The sequence below is a fragment of the Mytilus californianus genome, unplaced genomic scaffold, assembly GCF_021869535.1.
Source record: "Mytilus californianus isolate M0D057914Y unplaced genomic scaffold, xbMytCali1.0.p SCAF_46, whole genome shotgun sequence".
Taxonomy (NCBI): Eukaryota; Metazoa; Mollusca; class Bivalvia; order Mytilida; family Mytilidae; genus Mytilus; species Mytilus californianus.
The window spans coordinates 632,146-651,611 of record NW_026262697.1 but is presented as its reverse complement, the minus strand read 5'-3'; the positions used below and the strand labels follow the sequence as shown (position 1 = coordinate 651,611).

The 19,466-nt window shown below is 34.6% G+C and overlaps 1 protein-coding gene and 2 long non-coding RNA genes across 3 annotated transcripts in view; 1 reads left to right on the top strand and 2 right to left on the bottom strand.

The window, feature by feature from the left end:
• Positions 1-1,664: 1,664 nt before the first annotated feature.
• On the bottom strand, positions 1,665-3,826 carry LOC127699997 (uncharacterized). The gene is made up of 2 exons (XR_007981340.1): positions 3,289-3,826; positions 1,665-2,886 (listed from the first exon to the last, which is right to left on the bottom strand). It is a non-coding gene; the product is annotated as an uncharacterized LOC127699997 (long non-coding RNA).
• A 3,364-nt stretch (positions 3,827-7,190) lies between these two features.
• LOC127700020 (polycystic kidney disease protein 1-like 2) overlaps positions 7,191-19,466 on the top strand; it is a 59,220-nt gene continuing 46,944 nt past the window's right edge. Inside the window, exons 1-2 of the mRNA XM_052203459.1 lie at positions 7,191-7,420; positions 8,338-8,519. Of these exons, the coding sequence (XP_052059419.1) occupies positions 7,191-7,420; positions 8,338-8,519 (412 nt within the window). The remainder of the gene's footprint in view (positions 7,421-8,337; positions 8,520-19,466) is intronic.
• On the bottom strand, positions 10,670-14,346 carry LOC127699996 (uncharacterized). The gene is made up of 17 exons (XR_007981339.1): positions 14,226-14,346; positions 13,863-14,126; positions 13,731-13,829; positions 13,566-13,697; positions 13,401-13,466; positions 13,335-13,367; positions 13,170-13,301; positions 13,104-13,136; positions 12,906-13,037; positions 12,774-12,872; positions 12,208-12,740; positions 12,076-12,141; positions 11,944-12,042; positions 11,647-11,712; positions 11,449-11,547; positions 10,916-11,346; positions 10,670-10,882 (listed from the first exon to the last, which is right to left on the bottom strand). It is a non-coding gene; the product is annotated as an uncharacterized LOC127699996 (long non-coding RNA).

Sequence of the window (19,466 nt, the reverse complement as noted above, 5' to 3'; positions counted from 1 at the left end):
CATTATTATTTTTTTTTTAGGTCCAGTAGATGATGGCTGGTCTATTTGTGGACCATTGTTCATTTTTGAACATTCACTACTTAGGTATCATGTTACATTAATTCAATCGCTGATATTTTTAGGTCCAGTAGATGGTGGTTGGTCTACTTGGGGAGAAAGGATTATTAATTCAATCACAGATATTTTTCAGGTCCAGTAGATGGTGGGTGGTCTATTTGGGGAGAATGGATTATTAATTCAATCACTGATTTTTTTCAGGTCCAGTAGATGGTGGCTGCATGGTTTACTTGGAGAGCATGTTACAGTAATTCAATCACTGATATTTTTCAGGTCCAGTAGATGGTGGCTGGTCTACTTGGGGAGTATGGTACAGTAATTCAATCACTAATTTTTTTCAGGTCCAGTAGATGGTGGCTGGTCTACTTGGGGAGTATGGTACAGTAATTCAATCACTGATAATTTTCAGGTCCAGTAGATGGTTGCTGGTCTTCTTGGGGAGATGGATTATTAATTCAATCACTGATATTTTTCAGGTCCAGTAGATGGTGGGTGGTCTAATTGGGGAGAATGGATTATTAATTCAATCACTGATATTTTTCAGGTCCAGTAGATGGTGGGTGGTCTAATTGGGGAGAATGGATTATTAATTCAATCGCTGATATTTTTAGGTCCAGTAGATGGTGGGTGGTCTACTTGGGAAGAATGGATTATTAATTCAATCACTGATATTTTTCAGGTCCAGTAGATGGTGGCTGGTCTACATGGGGAGAATGGTCTACCTGTTTACCAGAGAATATGACATCTATTTACGGTATTGGGAATCATACAAGATCACGTAACTGTTCTGATCCTGAACCTGTCTGTTCAGGCGGACCTTGTGAGGGAATCGCTAATGAAACTGGCTTATGTACAGGTAACATATCTGTTATAAAATACAGCAAACCAACAACATCTGTTAACCAAGAAAGTCATATGTTTACAGCTTACCACATGATATACATATGCCAATGTCTTTATCTATAGTTCTTAAGATTAACATGTAGACTATCCACAAATATTAGTAAAAAGAAAACTAGGTAATACATTGATAAAAATAAATAGTTTTTTAGACTTACAAATAGAATATCCATAAAGATTAGTAAAATGAAAACAATAGCTTATACATTGATAAAAATAAATAGAGGAGAAGAGGATCAAAACAATAAAAGGGTGAGGTTTCAGCTTGACAAATAGAAGACCCTTCTTATTGGGAATTGTCTAGCCAGTGATGTTTTTGTTTGATTTCATTTCTGCCACCATGTTTAACCAGTGATGTTTTTGTTTGATTTCATTTCTGCCACCATGTTTAACCAGTGATGTTTTTGTTTGATTTCTTTTATGCCACCTTGTTTAACCAGCAATGTTTTTCTTTGATTTCATTTATGCCACCTTGTTTAACCAGTGATGTTTTTGTTTGATTTCATTTATGCCACCATGTTTAACCAGTGATGTTTTTGTTTGATTTCATTTATGCCACCATGTTTAACCAGTGATGTTTTTGCTTGATTTCATTTATGCCACCATGTTTAATCAGTGATGTTTTTGCTTGATTTCATTTATGCCACCATGTTTAACCAGGGATATTTTTGTTTGATTTCATTTCTGCCACCATGTTTAACCAGGGATATTTAAGTCTCCCAAACGAAGTTTGGGAAGACTTATTGTTTTTACTCAGTTCTTATTATTATTATTATTCTTCTTCCTCTTCCTCTTCCGCCGCTTTTAAATTTGAACTTGTCCGCACCCGTTCTCCAAAACCGCTTGTCAGATTAACTTAGGATTTCACAATATGTTAGACTAACATGTCTAGTGGTGCAATCAGGGTTTTGTTTGTGCAATGGGGTTTATAAAGGGGTACTTTGAGGGGCAAAAAGAAAAGAGGGTTTTACTATAGAACCCTATGGGATTTTATTTTTTAAAATTTTCAAATGATTATAAATTGAAAACCGTTTGTGATAGACACAATCTTTTTAATTGAAAATGTTCTAAATGATAAAACCCATTAAATGAAATACAGGGTTAGTCCCCAGGGGTCACCCCCACCCCCTGCCATTTAAGAAAGTTCTAATACCTTGTAAGTGGTCAAGATCCCCACCCCTAAACCATATATATTCTGGTTTGTCATGCTAAGATGGTTTGAATGATATACAGGGTTAGTCCCCAGGGGTCATCCCGACCCCCTGCCATTTGAGAAAGTTCTAATATCTTGTAAATGGTCGAGATCCCCACCCCTAAACCATATATATTCTGGTTTGTCATGCTAAGATGGTTTGAATGATATACAGGGTTAGTCCCCAGGGGTCATCCCGACCCCCTGCCATTTGAGAAAGTTCTATTATCTTGTAAATGGTCAAGATCCCCACCCCTAAACCATATATATTCTGGTTTGTCATGCTAAGATGGTTTGAATGATATACAGGGTTAGTCCCCATGGGTCATCCCAACCCCCTGCCATTTGAGAAAGTTCTAATATCTTGTAAATGGTCGAGATCCCTACCCCTAAACCATATATATTCTGGTTTGTCATGCTAAGATGGTTTGAATGATATACAGGGTTAGTCCCCAGGGGTCATCACAACCCCCTGCCATTTGAGAAAGTTCTAATATCTTGTAAATGGTCGAGATCCCCACCCCTAAACCATATATATTCTGGTTTGTCATGATAAAGCACATCAAATGAAATACAGGGTTAGTCCCCAGGGGTCACCCCCACCCCATGCCATTTAAGAAAGTTCTAATATCTTGTAAGTGGTCACGATCCCCACCCCTAAACCATATATATTATGGTTTGTCATGCTAAGATGGTTTGAATGATATACAGGGTTAGTCCCCAGGGGTCATCCCGACCTCCTGCCATTTGAGAAAGTTCTAATATCTTGTAAATGGTCGAGATCCCCACCCCTAAACCATATATATTCTGGTTTGTCATGATAAAGCAAATCAAATGAAATACAGGGTAAGTCCCAAGGGGTCACCCCCACCCTATGCCATTTAAGAAAGTTCTAATATCTTGTAAGTGGTCAAGATCCCCACCCCTAAACCATATATATTCTGGTTTGTCATGCTTAGATGGTTTGAATGATATACAGGGTTAGTCCCCAGGGGTCATCCCGACCCCCTGCCATTTCAGAAAGTTCTAATATCTTGTAAATGGTCAAGATCCCCACCCCTAAACCATATATATTCTGGTTTGTCATGCTAAGATGGTTTGAATGATATGCAGGGTTAGTCCCCAGAGGTCATCCCGACCCCCTGCCATTTGAGAAAGTTCTAATATCTTGTAAATGGTCGAGATCCCCACCCCTAAACCATATATATTCTGGTTTGTCATGATAAAACACATGAAATGAAATACAGGGTTAGTCCCCAGGGGTCACCCCCACCCCATGCCATTTAAGAAAGTTCTAATATCTTGTAAGTGGTCGAGATCCCCACCCCTAAACCATATATATTATGGTTTGTCATGCTAAGATGGTTTGAATGATATACAGGGTTAATCCCCAGGGGTCATCCCGATCCCCTGCCATTTGAGAAAGTTCTAATATCTTGTAAATGGTCGAGATCCCCAACCCTTAACCATATATATTCTGGTTTGTCATGCCAAGATGATTTGAATGATATTCAGGGTTAGTCCCTAGGCATCACTAATGCATATAACTTTACTGGACCTAACCAATTTTCACTGGACTTTGCCCAATGTCAGGCGACCCTGGGAATTACGAATTATGGGAGCTTCGTTTGGGAGACTTCGTAACAGCATCCTGTTACAATCATTTCTTGTTTTGTTTGATTTCATTTATGCCACCATGTTTAACCAGGGATATTTTTGTTTGATTTCATTTATGCCACCATGTTTAACCAGGGATGTTTTTGTTTGATTTCATTTATGCCACCATGTTTAACCAGTGATGTTTTTGTTTGATTTCATTTATGCCACCATGTTTAACCAGGTAAATTTAGTTTGATTTCATTTATGCCACCATGTTTAACCAGGGATATTTTTGTTTGATTTCATTTATGCCACCATGTTTAACCAGGGATATTTTTGTTTGATTTCATTTATGCCACCATGTTTAACCAGTGATGTTTTTATTTGATTTCATTTATGCCACCATGTTTAACCAGTGATGTTTTTGTTTGATTTCATTTATGCCACCATGTTTAATCAGGGATATTTTTGTTTGATTTCATTTATGCAACCATGTTTAACCAGGGATATTTTTGTTTGATTTCGTTTATGCCACCATGTTTAACCAGTGATGTTTTTGCTTGATTTCATTTATGCCACCATGTTTAACCAGGGATATTTTTGTTTGATTTCATTTATGCCACCATGTTAAACCAGGGATATTTTTGTTTGATTTCATTTATGCCACCATGTTTAACCAGTGATGTTTTTCTTTGATTTCATTTATGCCACCATGTTTAACCAGGGATGTTTTTCTTTGATTTCATTTATGCCACCATGTTTAACCAGGGATATTTTTGTTTGATTTCATTTATGCCACCATGTTTAACCAGGGATATTTTTGTTTGATTTCATTTATGCCACCATGTTTAACCAGTGATGTTTTTGCTTGATTTCATTTATGCCACCATGTTTAACCAGGGATATTTTTGTTTGAATTCATTTATGCCACCATGTTTAACCAGGGATGTTTTTGTTTGATTTCATTTATGCCACCATGTTTAACCAGTGATGTTTTTGCTTGATTTCATTTATGCCACCATGTTTAACCAGTGATGTTTTTGTTTGATTTCATTTATGCCACCATGTTTAACCAGTGATGTTTTTGTTTGATTTCATTTATGCCACCATGTTTAACCAGTGATGTTTTTGCTTGATTTCATTTATGCCACCATGTTTAACAAGTGATATTTTTCTTTGATTTCATTTATGCCACCATGTTTAACTAGGGATAAATTTCTTTGATTTCATTTATGCCCCCATATTTAACCAGGGATATTTTTGTTTTTATACCCAACGAGTTGCGGAGGGTATAATGTTTTTGACCTGTCCTTCCTTCCGTCAGTCCGTCCGTCCGTCAGTCCGTCTGTCCTGTTTCTTGTCATCGCAACTCCTCTCAAACCACACAACAGAATTTCACGAAACCTTTTTAGATAATAAGGACATACTATGTAGTTGTGTATATCGACAGGAAATTACGATTCAATTTTTTTTCCAGGAGTTACGCCCCTTTGAACTTATTTGCCCAATATACTACTGCAACAGTTTGTCATCTCAACTCCTCTCAAACCACACAACAGAATTTCATGAAACCTTTTCAGATAATAAGGACATACTACGTAGATGTGCATATCAACAGGAAATTACGATTCAATTTTTTTTTCCAGGAGTTACGCCCCTTTGAACTTATTTGCCCAATATACTACTGCAACCTTTTGTCTTTGCAACTCCTCTCAAACCACACAACAGAATTTCACGAACCCTTTTTAGATAATAAGGACATACTATGTAGTTGTGCATATCGACAGGAAATTACGATTCAATTCTTTTTCTAGGAGTTGCGCCCCTTTGAACTTATTTACTTTAATGTACTACTGCAACAGTTTGTCATCGCAACTCCTCTCAAACCACACCACAGAATTTCATGAAACCTTTTCAGATAATAAGGACATACTACATAGATGTGCATATTGACAGGAAATTATGATTCAATTTTTTTTTTGATACAATTTTTTTTCCTTACACTTATTTTATTTCTCCAATGACAATGTGGGGACGTGGGGTATGTGAGCACGCTCAATAAGGTTCTTTCATTATTTCAGTGATACCTCCTTGCCTGACTAGTGAAGTGTTTGATCAGAATTATTTGTCAGAGGATTCCCCCATGGTTGTTTACACATCTGCTAAGGTCATTATTGAAGCACTGCCTCAGAACTTATGTTTTACCAATACATCTATATTTTATTCGTGGGAGCTATTTAAAAGAATGACCGATGATAATGGTACAGTCACAGAGATCAAAGAAAACCGTACCAGTAGTTCCTTTTATTTTTTACTCCAACCCCATGACCTTAAACCAGGGTTGTATCGTTTACATGTCAAGATTGGTTATCCCGAAGACTTCACACACTGGATGGTAGAATCCATGTATTTAAAACTAGAACATCCTCCACCAAACACGTTCATTAAAGGAGGAACAGGCAGATATATTGGTGAAGGTTCCGTGAACTTAGATGGAAAGTCAGGATCATACAGTCTGAAAAATGGACCAGGAGATCCATCAGGACTTGTTTTTGATTGGGCATGCTTGAACTTTGTCACAAACGACATTTACAAATTACTTAGTTTCAAGATTGATCCGTTGTATGTATTTCTTGAACAGCAAAATGTGGAGAAATGGTACGACACAGATTTCTTACAAGAAGTAGATGAGAAATTAATGAGAATAAATGCTTCAACTTTATATACACATGTACAATCCCTGGATAATGCTACTGGGAAATTAGCTGACGATTACAATGTAACTATAAGAGAAAGATATAAGACGAGTTATGTAGCTGGTCAGGACGATGGTTCGTCAAAATATGATTTATATGTCAATGATAACTATACAAATTATTATTACTATGTTATAGAAACCAAACCGTTTCAGGATTTCTTCCAAATAAAATATATGAAAGAACTGTCCAAAGATGCTCAACCAAAAATATTCAAGGAGATAGTTCTACCGAGTGATAATGAGTTAGTTAGGAATGAGTATAATGAGCTGGTTAATGACCTTTTCAATGAGGAGTCTTTATTCGTTGATCACTTAATGGATTTTCTTGACCTTCTTTCAGATAGTTATTTAACAATGTTAAGTCTTTACAACTTTGAAGGTGTACCTATAGAAGATTTGACAACTAATTCACCATTTCTTATAGTCCTAGATGATTGGTTAAGAACAATTAAAGACATTCGTGATGACCTTGACCTGATGAATTCTACCATTAATACGTATGCATCTTATGTTGACATAATGGAGAAGGGGTTACAATTAACGGATTATATCAAAATGGACGATTTTCTTCAGTTGTATATTAGGAAAACAGAGAAAGAATTTAAACATTTCTACCTTGACTTTTTGAGAGATTTTTACAATATTATAATACAAATAAACCAAGTGGATTGGAATAGGTTAGAAATGATAGAGAAAAACTATACACATTGGCTGTATGGTTTAGTGGAGGACAATCGATGTGCCCACTTTAGTCCTAAAGCTGATGGGTATGCTGAGTTACAGGTACAGAGACATGACGTAGTTAATGGAGTTGGTTATCTTATATACCTGCGTACCATCTTTGAAGGATCGTATGGATACTTTGTACAGCATGCTCAGACTATTGATGGAGATCCACCAGAACTAGAATTAGAGTAAGTTCTTGTTTATTAAGGTAGTTGTTATTGGCTTTGAGCTAGTTTTCAGTTACTACAAGTACTTTAAATCAGTGATTTGTGTCTATTTTTTTATTTTTTCGTGCTTCTTACTGATCTATTGAGTTAAGCCATTTTGCAACTGATTTTTACAGTTTGTTTTATGTTATACTGTTACATCACTGTACCAAGTTAAGAGAGGGTTGAACACACACAAACATGTTTAACCCGCCACATTCTTAAAATGCCTGTCCCGAGTTGTTTTGCTGTAAATTAGTCTGTTATATTCTTTAACATGCTATTGTTCATAATATTTCTCAAGCTCTAAAACTCTTTGAGTGTATACAAATCGTCAATTAATGTGATAGTGACTTCAAAACCTAATCACCTGAAGGACCACAAAAATATCAAATGACATTAAGGTTCTTGGATTCGGAAACACACATGAATGAAGTGCAGGGTTAAATGAGGCATCCCTGTTTTGTCTCAATCAGTGTACAACATTAACTAGATACAGAAAAACTCATATTTCTGCGAAACCAATATAATAGAAAACTAAGATAATTTAGTTCCCACAGTCCCCAAAGTGGATATCAAACCAATCTCAGACTAGAACAAATAAAAAAAAACTAAATAATATGATGTTCAAGATTGTTGACAGCTACTGAAAACAAACTCATAGTTTTCCTGACCCTACATATATATACATGTATACACTTTGTAAACCAGGGTATACAGTTTTTGTCACTGAAACAATATAACTTAGGAAATTTGTTAGCTTATATTTATAACCAACCCAATAATAGTGATTGTATAAATATTACAAGCTAGACATCCTGTTTATTTTGTATATATATAAGTATTAATTTATGAATATTTGAAAACATATTGATAAAAATTGTCTGATTCAATTTAAGATGTCGCCTAAACTGTATGAAGAAAACAGCAACAACTTCAATACTGTCTCTGGTAGCAGTTTGTCCATCTTGTACAATGTCAGAACTGACTGATGCAAAGTTCTCATGGAATTTCAAACATTTTCTTATTGATACAAGGAAAGTTGCAGATTATCCCAACTGGCAAGACATGATGTTATCAGGTTAGTATGAATAGATAAGATGGAAGAAACTACATCAGTGATCAGTCCTACCTAATATGAATTGAAAATTCACTAGACCTCCTCCTCAATAGAATGCTTGTCCCATGTAAGTGTAAAGTTAACTAATGCTCATTATTGAAGGCCGTACGGTCTCTGGTCAATAGTAATGTCTCATTGTTAGGCATACTGCATATCCTTATTTTTATAATGTTCTTGCTGTTAATACCCTCTGTATCTCAAATTATAGAACTTTTCACCTTGAGGAGTATTTTCCTCTTTCTGAACTCACCAGTCATCATTTGTAGTAATGTATTTGTTAAGTTTGTAAATTTAAATACAAACAATTTTGTATTTATACTTGCCTTGTTACTAATATGTCTACAGGATCAGTATAATCTTTGAAAAGTTTTCACAGTTCGAACCTCTGAATTTAACAACATTTTTAAAGGATTGGCTTTTTAAATAATTTCAACCAATATTACCATTTTTGTCTTGCCTGCTATGTAAGCGAGGTGGGGGTGGCGTAAACTATTTGTTTTCAGCTTTATATTTCAGAAGGTTATAAGACCTGGGTGCTTCATACCTTGTATGAGGATCCCTTATGTTACGAAGTTTTCATCCGTCATATGTTCATTGTCCTTGATCTCTTTTTCATTGTTCAGTGACTGCTTTAAAAAAAAATGCAGTTTTTCCTTCATTTGAAATACTCACTTATCATGATTAATAGGATAACTATATTTGGTAAATGGGATCCTTGCAAGGGGTTTACATGTCTGTGTGTCAGGTTTCACCTTACCTCGACCTCATTTCATGGATCAGTGATCAAGTTTAAGTTTTTATGGTCAGGTCCATATCTCAGATAATTTTAGCAATAGGTCAACTGTATTTGGTGTATGAAATGCTTGTAGGGTGTACATGTCCGACTGGCAGGTTTTTTCTGACCTTGACCTCATTTTTGTGGTTCATTTCTCAATGTTAACGTTTTGTGGTTTGATAGGTTTTTGAAATACTATAAGCAATAGATCAGCTGTATTTAGTGTATGGTATGATTGTATGGTGTATATGCCTGTCTGACAGGTTTCATTTGACCTTGACTTTTTCTTCATGGTTCAATGGGCAATGTTATGGTTTGAGGTTTTAGTCTAATTCTCAGATACTATAAGCAATAGGGCCACTATATTTGGTGTATGGAATGATTGTAAGGTGTACATATCTGTCTAGAAGGTATCATATGACGTTGACATCATTTTCATAGTTCATTGGTCAGTGTTTTGTCAGTTTATCAGAAACCACAAGCAATAGGTCAACTACTGTAAATTCAATGTTTTAATTAATGCGAAAATACAACAGTAAAGGGTTCGCAATAATAAAAACTTGCTCTAATAATTTTAGGAGTGATTTTCCTTCACAAAACTTTTGCCATTGCATTAATTATATCTCACATTTTTACCAGTAATCAGTATTTCGTAATAGTAAATGCATGCATTAATTTCTGAATTTACAGTATAGTTGGTGTATGGAATGATTGTAAGGTCTACATGTTTGTCTGGTAGGTTCATCTGACCTTCACCTCATTTTCATGGTTCATTGATCATGGTTAATTTTATGTGCAACTTGTAGTAAAACCTTCAAAAAACAGACTTCCAACATAAGGTCAATCATGATTAGTAAAACAGGCGAGACATTTCAGGGTGTTCACTCTTGTGTCTATTTTAAGATGAACGAGAATAGGCAATGACCCACACAGATGGACAGATATATGTTGTGTTGTTACACCACTGTCCAAGATCAGGGGAGGGTTGGATGCCCACAAACATTTTTAATCATGCCACATTTTGTATGTACCTGTCCCAAGTCAGGAGCCTGTATATCATACTTGTTTTTCGTTTATTGTGTTTTAACATAAAATAGGCTGTAAATTTTCTAGTTGAATTGTTTTACATTTTTCATATTAGAGTTTTTTGTAGCTTATCTATGGGGTATGGGTTTTGTTCATTGTTGAAGGGTATATGGTGACCTATAGTTGCTAACTTCAACATTGATTGGTTTCTGGTGGATATTTCCCTCATTGGCAATCATACTATATCTCCTTATTTTATATATCAATAGTTTAACACAACATGCTTCCAATAATTTCATTCATTATACTGTTAAAATATTTACAAGTTTATTAATAAATGTACACAACTTCAGACATATTGACAAAGAATACCAAAGTTTACTACATAAACCTTAAATAGGAGTCATCTAGAGTCTACATAAACCTTAAATAGGAGTCATCCACAGTCTACATAAACCTTAAATAGGAGTCATCCACAGTCTACATAAACCTGAAATAGGAGTCATCCAGAGTCTACATAAACCTTAAATAGGAGTCATCTAGAGTCTACATAAACCTGAAATAGGAGTCATCCAGAGTCTACATAAACCTTAAATAGGAGTCATCCAGAGTCTACATAAACCTTAAATAGGAGTCATCCAGAGTCTACATGAACCTTAAATAGGAGTCATCCACAGTCTACATAAACCTGAAATAGGAGTCATCCAGAGTCTACATAAACCTTAAATAGGAGTCATCCACAGTCTACATAAACCTTAAATAGGAGTCATCCAGAGTCTACATAAACCTTAAATAGGAGTCATCCACAGTCTACATAAACCTTAAATAGGAGTCATCATCCAGAGTCTACATAACCTTAAATAGGAGTCATCCAGAGTCTACATAAACCTTAAATAGGAGTCATCCAGAGTCTACATAAACCTTAAATAGGAGTCATCCACAGTCTACATAAACCTTAAATAGAAGTCATCCACAGTCTACATAAACCTTAAATAGTAGTCATCTAGAGTCTACATAAACCTTAAATAGGAGTCATCATCCAGAGTGTACATAAACCTTAAATAGTAGTCATCTACAGTCTACATAAACCTTAAATAGGAGTCATCCACAGTCTACATAAACCTTAAATAGGAGTCATCCACAGTCTACATAAACCTTAAATAGGAGTCATCCACAGTCTACATAAACCTTAAATAGGAGTCATTCACAGTCTACATAAACCTTAAATAGGAGTCATCCACAGTCTACATAAACCTTAAATAGGAGTCATCTACAGACTACATAAACCTTAAATAGGAGTCATCCACAGTCTACATAAACCTTAAATAGGAGTCATCCACAGTCTACATAAACCTTAAATAGGAGTCATTCACAGTCTACATAAACCTTAAATAGGAGTCATTCACAGTCTACATAAACCTTAAATAGGAGTCATCCAGAGTCTACATAAACCTTAAATAGGAGTCATTCACAGTCTACATAAACCTTAAATAGGAGTCATCCAGAGTCTACATAAACCTTAAATAGGAGTCATCCAGAGTCTACATAAACCTTAAATAGGAATCATCCAGAGTCTACATAAACCGTAAATAGGAGTCATCCAGAGTCTACATAAACCTTAAATAGGAGTCATCCACAGTCTACATAAACCTTAAATAGGAGTCATCCAGAGTCTACATAAACCTTAAATAGGAGTCATTCACAGTCTACATAAACCTTAAATAGGAGTCATCCAGAGTCTACATAAACCTTAAATAGGAGTCATCCAGAGTCTACATAAACCTTGAATAGGAGTCATCCAGAGTCTACATAAACCTTAAATAGGAGTCATCCACACTCTACATAAACCTTAAATAGGAGTCATCCACAGTCTACATAAACCTGAAATAGGAGTCATCCAGAGTCTACATAAACCTTAAATAGGAGTCATCCAGAGTCTACATAAACCTTAAATAGGAGTCATCCAGAGTCTACATGAACCTTAAATAGGAGTCATCCACAGTCTACATAAACCTGAAATAGGAGTCATCCAGAGTCTACATAAACCTTAAATAGGAGTCATCCACAGTCTACATAAACCTTAAATAGGAGTCATCCAGAGTCTACATAAACCTTAAATAGGAGTCATCCAGAGTCTACATAAACCTTAAATAGGAGTCATCATCCAGAGTCTACATAACCTTAAATAGGAGTCATCCAGAGTCTACATAAACCTTAAATAGGAGTCATCCAGAGTCTACATAAACCTTAAATAGGAGTCATCCACAGTCTACATAAACCTTAAATAGAAGTCATCCACAGTCTACATAAACCTTAAATAGTAGTCATCTAGAGTCTACATAAACCTTAAATAGGAGTCATCATCCAGAGTGTACATAAACCTTAAATAGTAGTCATCTACAGTCTACATAAACCTTAAATAGGAGTCATCCACAGTCTACATAAACCTTAAATAGGAGTCATCCACAGTCTACATAAACCTTAAATAGGAGTCATCCACAGTCTACATAAACCTTAAATAGGAGTCATTCACAGTCTACATAAACCTTAAATAGGAGTCATCCACAGTCTACATAAACCTTAAATAGGAGTCATCTACAGTCTACATAAACCTTAAATAGGAGTCATCTACAGTCTACATAAACCTTAAATAGGAGTCATCCACAGTCTACATAAACCTTAAATAGGAGTCATTCACAGTCTACATAAACCTTAAATAGGAGTCATTCACAGTCTACATAAACCTTAAATAGGAGTCATCCAGAGTCTACATAAACCTTAAATAGGAGTCATTCACAGTCTACATAAACCTTAAATAGGAGTCATCCAGAGTCTACATAAACCTTAAATAGGAGTCATCCAGAGTCTACATAAACCTTAAATAGGAATCATCCAGAGTCTACATAAACCGTAAATAGGAGTCATCCAGAGTCTACATAAACCTTAAATAGGAGTCATCCACAGTCTACATAAACCTTAAATAGGAGTCATCCAGAGTCTACATAAACCTTAAATAGGAGTCATTCACAGTCTACATAAACCTTAAATAGGAGTCATCCAGAGTCTACATAAACCTTAAATAGGAGTCATCCAGAGTCTACATAAACCTTGAATAGGAGTCATCCAGAGTCTACATAAACCTTAAATAGGAGTCATCCACACTCTACATAAACCTTAAATAGGAGTCATCCACAGTCTACATAAACCTTAAATAGGAGTCATCCACAGTCTACATAAACCTTAAATAGGAGTCATCCACAGTCTACATAAACCTTAAATAGGAGTCATCCACAGTCTACATAAACCTTAAATAGGAGTCATCCACAGTCTACATAAACCTTAATTAGGAGTCATCCACAGTCTACATAAACCTGAAATAGGAGTCATCCACAGTCTACATAAACCTGAAATAGGAGTCATCCACAGTCTACATAAACCTGAAATAGGAGTCATCCACAGTCTACATAAACCTGAAAAAGGAGTCATCCACAGTCTACATAAACCTGAAATAGGAGTCATCCACAGTCTACATAAACCTTAAATAGGAGTCATCTACAGTCTACATAAACCTTAAATAGGAGTCATCTACAGTCTACATAAACCTTAAATAGGAGTCATCCACAGTCTACATAAACCTTAAATAGGAGTCATCCACAGTCTACATAAACCTTAAATAGGAGTCATCCACAGTCTACATAAACCTTAAATAGGAGTCATCCACAGTCTACATAAACCTGAAATAGGAGTCATCCACAGTCTACATAAACCTGAAATAGGAGTCATCCACAGTCTACATGAACCTGAAATAGGAGTCATCCACAGTCTACATGAACCTGAAATAGGAGTCATCTACAGTCTACATGAACCTGAAATAGGAGTCATCTACAGTCTACATAAACCTGAAATAGGAGTCATCCACAGTCTACATAAACCTTAAATAGGAGTCATCCACAGTCTACATAAACCTTAAATAGGAGTCATCCAGAGAGTCATCCACAGTCTACATAAACCTGAAATAGGAGTCATCTACAGTCTACATAAACCTGAAATAGGAGTCATCCAGAGTCTACATGAACCTGAAATAGGAGTCATCCAGAGTCTACATAAACCTTAAATAGGAGTCATCCAGAGTCTACATATTCAAGACTTTAAAAAAAAGGAATTTACATCTTATATAGTATCACAGCTGATACTACATCTATTTTTCTTTTAAAATTACTTTAGTTTAGAAAAATGAATTACTTTTACTGCAAAAGAAGTAGACATAACTTATTTTATGACCCTACTCACCAAGACATGATGTTCCTTTGTACTATAATAGAAAAACAAAGGATATGGGTTATCCATCCATGACACAAAATCAATACATCCACAGCAAAAAAAACCACACAAAAAGCAAATATTCTTATCTAAAAGGGCTTGGTCTTTTCACAATGCTAGTTATAGCCAAATGGATTATTTCAATTTGTAGTTGGGTTGTTCCTTCAAACTGATCAATTGGTGAACATTTGTTTAGCCCATTACTACTGAAAGGTTGTTATTGTTAAGCAAGTGTAAGATAAGAAAAAGAAAATTCTTACCAACCAATTCATATGTTTCACATTCTTCATTCTTAACTATTGTTGATACAATTAGACACCTATTTGTCAGTAAGATCAGTTTCAAAAGTATGACTTGGATAATGGCACTAAACAAACAGATTGCCTAGGGAGCAACCATTTAACTTCAAAAGGGGGGGGGGGGGGGTATGGTTTTTTTGTCTGAGTCATAAATGTTTTTCGCGCAAAGAAGGAACATTTTTTTTTAGTTTTTTGACGCTATTAAATAATTTTTTTCAAAATATAACACTATAAGTTATGGAAAAAATCTAGATTCAGAACCTTTTTTTTTTGTCATCTGCTTGACCACAATTCTTTTTTTCATCAAATTGGGGATCAGAATATTTTTTAGGAAAAAACCATAACCCTCCCTTGAAGTTAAATGGATGTTCCCTTATATATAAAAGTTGCCAACCTGCTATTATGGAAATGTTTCAGGAATTTTCCCTCAATTTTTTCTTCTGAACTTGGGAACTAGTCAAATTTTAGCAACACTTGTGAAAAAGACAGTACCTATTTTGAATAATCAACTCCCCCTACAGTTTTTACCTAATGTCACAGTACCTAAATTGCACCGAGTACCCAAATTGCACCTATTCAAAAAAAATAGCTGCGGAAATCTTACAAGTTTTCCTTGAGACTTAACAATTTGTATTTTTATGATTTGACATTGTATGCGTCTTTCAACATAGGTTAATGTATTTAAATGTACACAAAACTTTCACAATATATATCTAAAGATGAAGCATTCACTGGAAAAAGTAAAATCTACAGAAACGTCGCATTTCTTAAAAAAATGAAGAGTAGGCATGGACTAATGTCAAATTGTTCTAAATATTTGAAGAAATAAAACAATACATCTGTTATTCGATTTTTAAGGATGTGAACTTAAGTATGGATGCAATTTGGGTACTCCTCATTACAGAATCATGAATCGTTTGGAGGTGGGTTCAAACCCATTTTTCTATCATTCAATATGGATTCAAAATCAAATTGGTGTAACTATATAGTAAATTAGGATATGTCTACAAAAAAAAAAAACCCACAGAATGGAAACTTTTGTCTAGATCATAAAAAAACCTAGGTGAAAAAACTGTCAAAATAGGGGCAATTTTGGTACCCTCACGTAATATTAATTAGCAACTTTCCCCATTTTCCAGATAAACGAATTTAGTCATACCTCAGCAAAATTTTCAAAGTTATAGAGGTTGTGAACCTGATTTATTGTTATTGTTGTTATTGGTTTTGGTAGGCGGCTTACTTGTGTAGTAATTGTGCTCATTCCTTAACATATTTTTAGTATTACATTTTGGCGAGTAATTATATGGAACTGGGATGAACAGGGTTGACTGTTTTACAAATAAGTATACATATAAAATTAAAATTGAGAATGGAAATGGGGAATGTGTCAAAGAGACAACAACCCGACCATAGAGCAGACAACAGCCGAAGGCCACCAATGGGTCTTCAATGCAGCGAGAAACTCCCGCACCCGGAGGCGTCCTTCAGCTGGCCCCTAAATAAATAAGTATACTAGTTCAGTGATAATGGACGTCATACTAAACTCCAAATTATATACATATGTATACAAAAAAAAATAATATTAAAAAACAAAAAAACAAAAAAACAAAAAAAAACAAATTGAAAAGATAATTCCTAATGAAATGTAAATTAATAACTGATAGTTATCATAAAATTGTTTAGAAATTTACTCAAGTCTGTTCACCTTTGTGTTGTTTAGGTAGCTGTGATATACTTAGAAAAATAAAGTATATCTTGATAAAATGTAGAATAAAGGTCCCCTTTTTGAATTATTTCTCTCTGAAATCCTACTTTTAAATTTGAATGTTGATACTATATTCTGGTAAATGTTTTGCAGTAGTTTCCAAGTAGTGCAGCCGGAAGGAACTATAAAAATTCCTATTTCTTCCAACTGAATTCCCAGACTATGGAAAAATTATTGGCATAAAATATTTAAGATTATAAACAATTAAGAATTAAATATGGTCCCTTAATTATTCCCCCGGTAGGTTATTATATCGAGAAACATAGAATAAGGCATGTGCTAGTTAAATGCAACCAATGCTGGGACGATTGATGTAGCAGAAAAAGAATCCTTTAGTAAGGATTGAGATTTTGTAGCCATTCCTTTTCCATAACGGTCGCATATATTATTACGAATATCATTCTAAAGACATACTGGTATTTAGTGTTTATGACCTCCACCCCTGATGAGAAAAGAACACTTTTGTCATTGAATGAGAAATCACCCCTACCTACACCCTTTGTCGCCTATTTAGCTATATATACATGTAATATATATTAGAAGAAAAAATAGAAAAATATGAAAAAATATTAATACCAGTATAATATTAAAAAAATGTAATTGTTTAATTTTGTTTTTTAAGTACAGAGATTGTCAGCTAAACAATAGTACAGGGTTGTGCATATATATTTATATTAGAACCTGATTTAAAACAAATCCCAGATTTTAACTTTTTATTTTTCTGTATATTAAAAATGTGCATTTTAGACCATTCACCATTGTTCAACACACATTTTATGCATCCTGACTGTTTGAGTCTTTCATCCTTTTTTTACAAAGCAAAGCAATTATTTATTGCTCAATAAAAGAATGTTTACAACTAATTACCAATAACACTGACATAATGATGTATCCTCGTCATAGTATTACATTGATCAGTTTGAAGAAATTGAATCAGACTTTAACGTGCTAAAACATTAAAGCCAATTGAAGATGTAAAATCATGGACAAATCTTCTGACAGTTCATCTATTAAAATTGTAAAAAATTGTAAAAAAGAATTAAATATTACAATGTGTCCTTGTGTTTCAAATGTAAAAATTTTACCCTTTAAAAGTATGAAAGACCATTATTCAAAATGCATGTAAATGCAAAAATGTGAGACAAAATGAAAAATTCAAAGTTCAAAGAATGTGTTAATTTAAAAACTTTTTTGAATACTTCCACAATTGAAGAAAATAAAAAATTTCAAAATACGACATCATGCAAGTTCATATAAAAATTCAATGTATAAAAATCATGATAACAAACACAAATAAAGTAAAGTGTAAACATGGTAAATCAGAATGTTTGCGACTAAATTTGATATTGTTTTTGTCAAAATTAATGATATCACATTGGTCATTTTCACCGCATTTATCATAAAATACAATATTATTAGGGCCCCGCTGAATGGCGGACGCCCTATAATGATCAGTCTGTCCGTCAGTATGTCCGTCCGTCTGTCCGTCCGTCCGTTCGTCCGTCTGTCCGTCCGTTTGTCCGTCCATCCGTCCTTAACAAATTGTGTCCGCTCTATTATCTAGAGAACCGTTATGATTTCAAAGTTTATGCTTGACATGTATATTAACCAACACCAGAAGGTGTGTCATAATGTATGTACAACTTCCTTGGTCAAAGGTCAAGGTCAAAAACTTTGGTTTTAGTTGACAACCCCATGTCCTATGGTAAAGATTGTGTCCGCTCTATATCTTGAGAACCGTTATGATTTCAAAGTTTATACTTGACATGTATATTAACCAACACCAGAGAGTGTGTCATAATATATGTACAACTTCCTAGGTCAAAGGTCAAGGTCAAAAACTTTGGTTTTAGTTGACAACCCCATGTCGTATAGTAAAGATCGTGTCCGCTCTATATCTAGAGAACCGTTATGATTTCAAAGTTTATACTTGACATGTATATAAACCAACACCAGAGGGTGTGTCATAATTTATGTACAACTTCCTAGGTCAAAGGTCAAGGTCATAAACTTTGGTTTCAGTTAACAACCCCATGTCCAATGATAAAGATACAAATTTTTTACCACACATTATTCACAGTGGGCCCACAGAGATGGCTCCCATCTCAATGATATCTAGTTTTTCTCAAAATTCTTTTTGCAATAATTTTTATCTATCCGATTAAAAATGTTAATTGTTACTGACATTTCAGTATATAAACAAGTCAATGTTCAGTAAATCTTAGAACATAAAATAATAATTGGTGTAAAGAGTGGAGAAAAATTACGTTTAATATTTGAAGTTTAATGGCAACAAATATTTTTTTGAATTTGATTAATTTCATGGTGAACATTTTTTTTTTTATTCTAACAGGACAAGGTTCATTAGGGGGTTGATTTGGCCCTGTAAATTTACCAAAAACAAAACATTGCTTGATGGAATACAATACAAGTTGTAATGGCACAATATGAGCTAGATTTTTGAGATATTTATCTCAAACGGTCTTATTGAAAGAACATTCAATTAGGGAGCTACCATTTGATTTTTATGGGGGAGGTCTAGGATGAAAAATTTTGTCCTGCATTTTTTTTAGTGGTAATCTCTGTCCTGCCTTTTTATTTTTCACTCTAATTGGTCCTGCCTTTTTCTTTATTAGTTTACCCTGCCTTTTTTTTACATAAATTATCATCCTGCCTTTTTTTTTGCCAAGTTGCTCGTCCTGCCTTTTTTTTTACTCAAAACT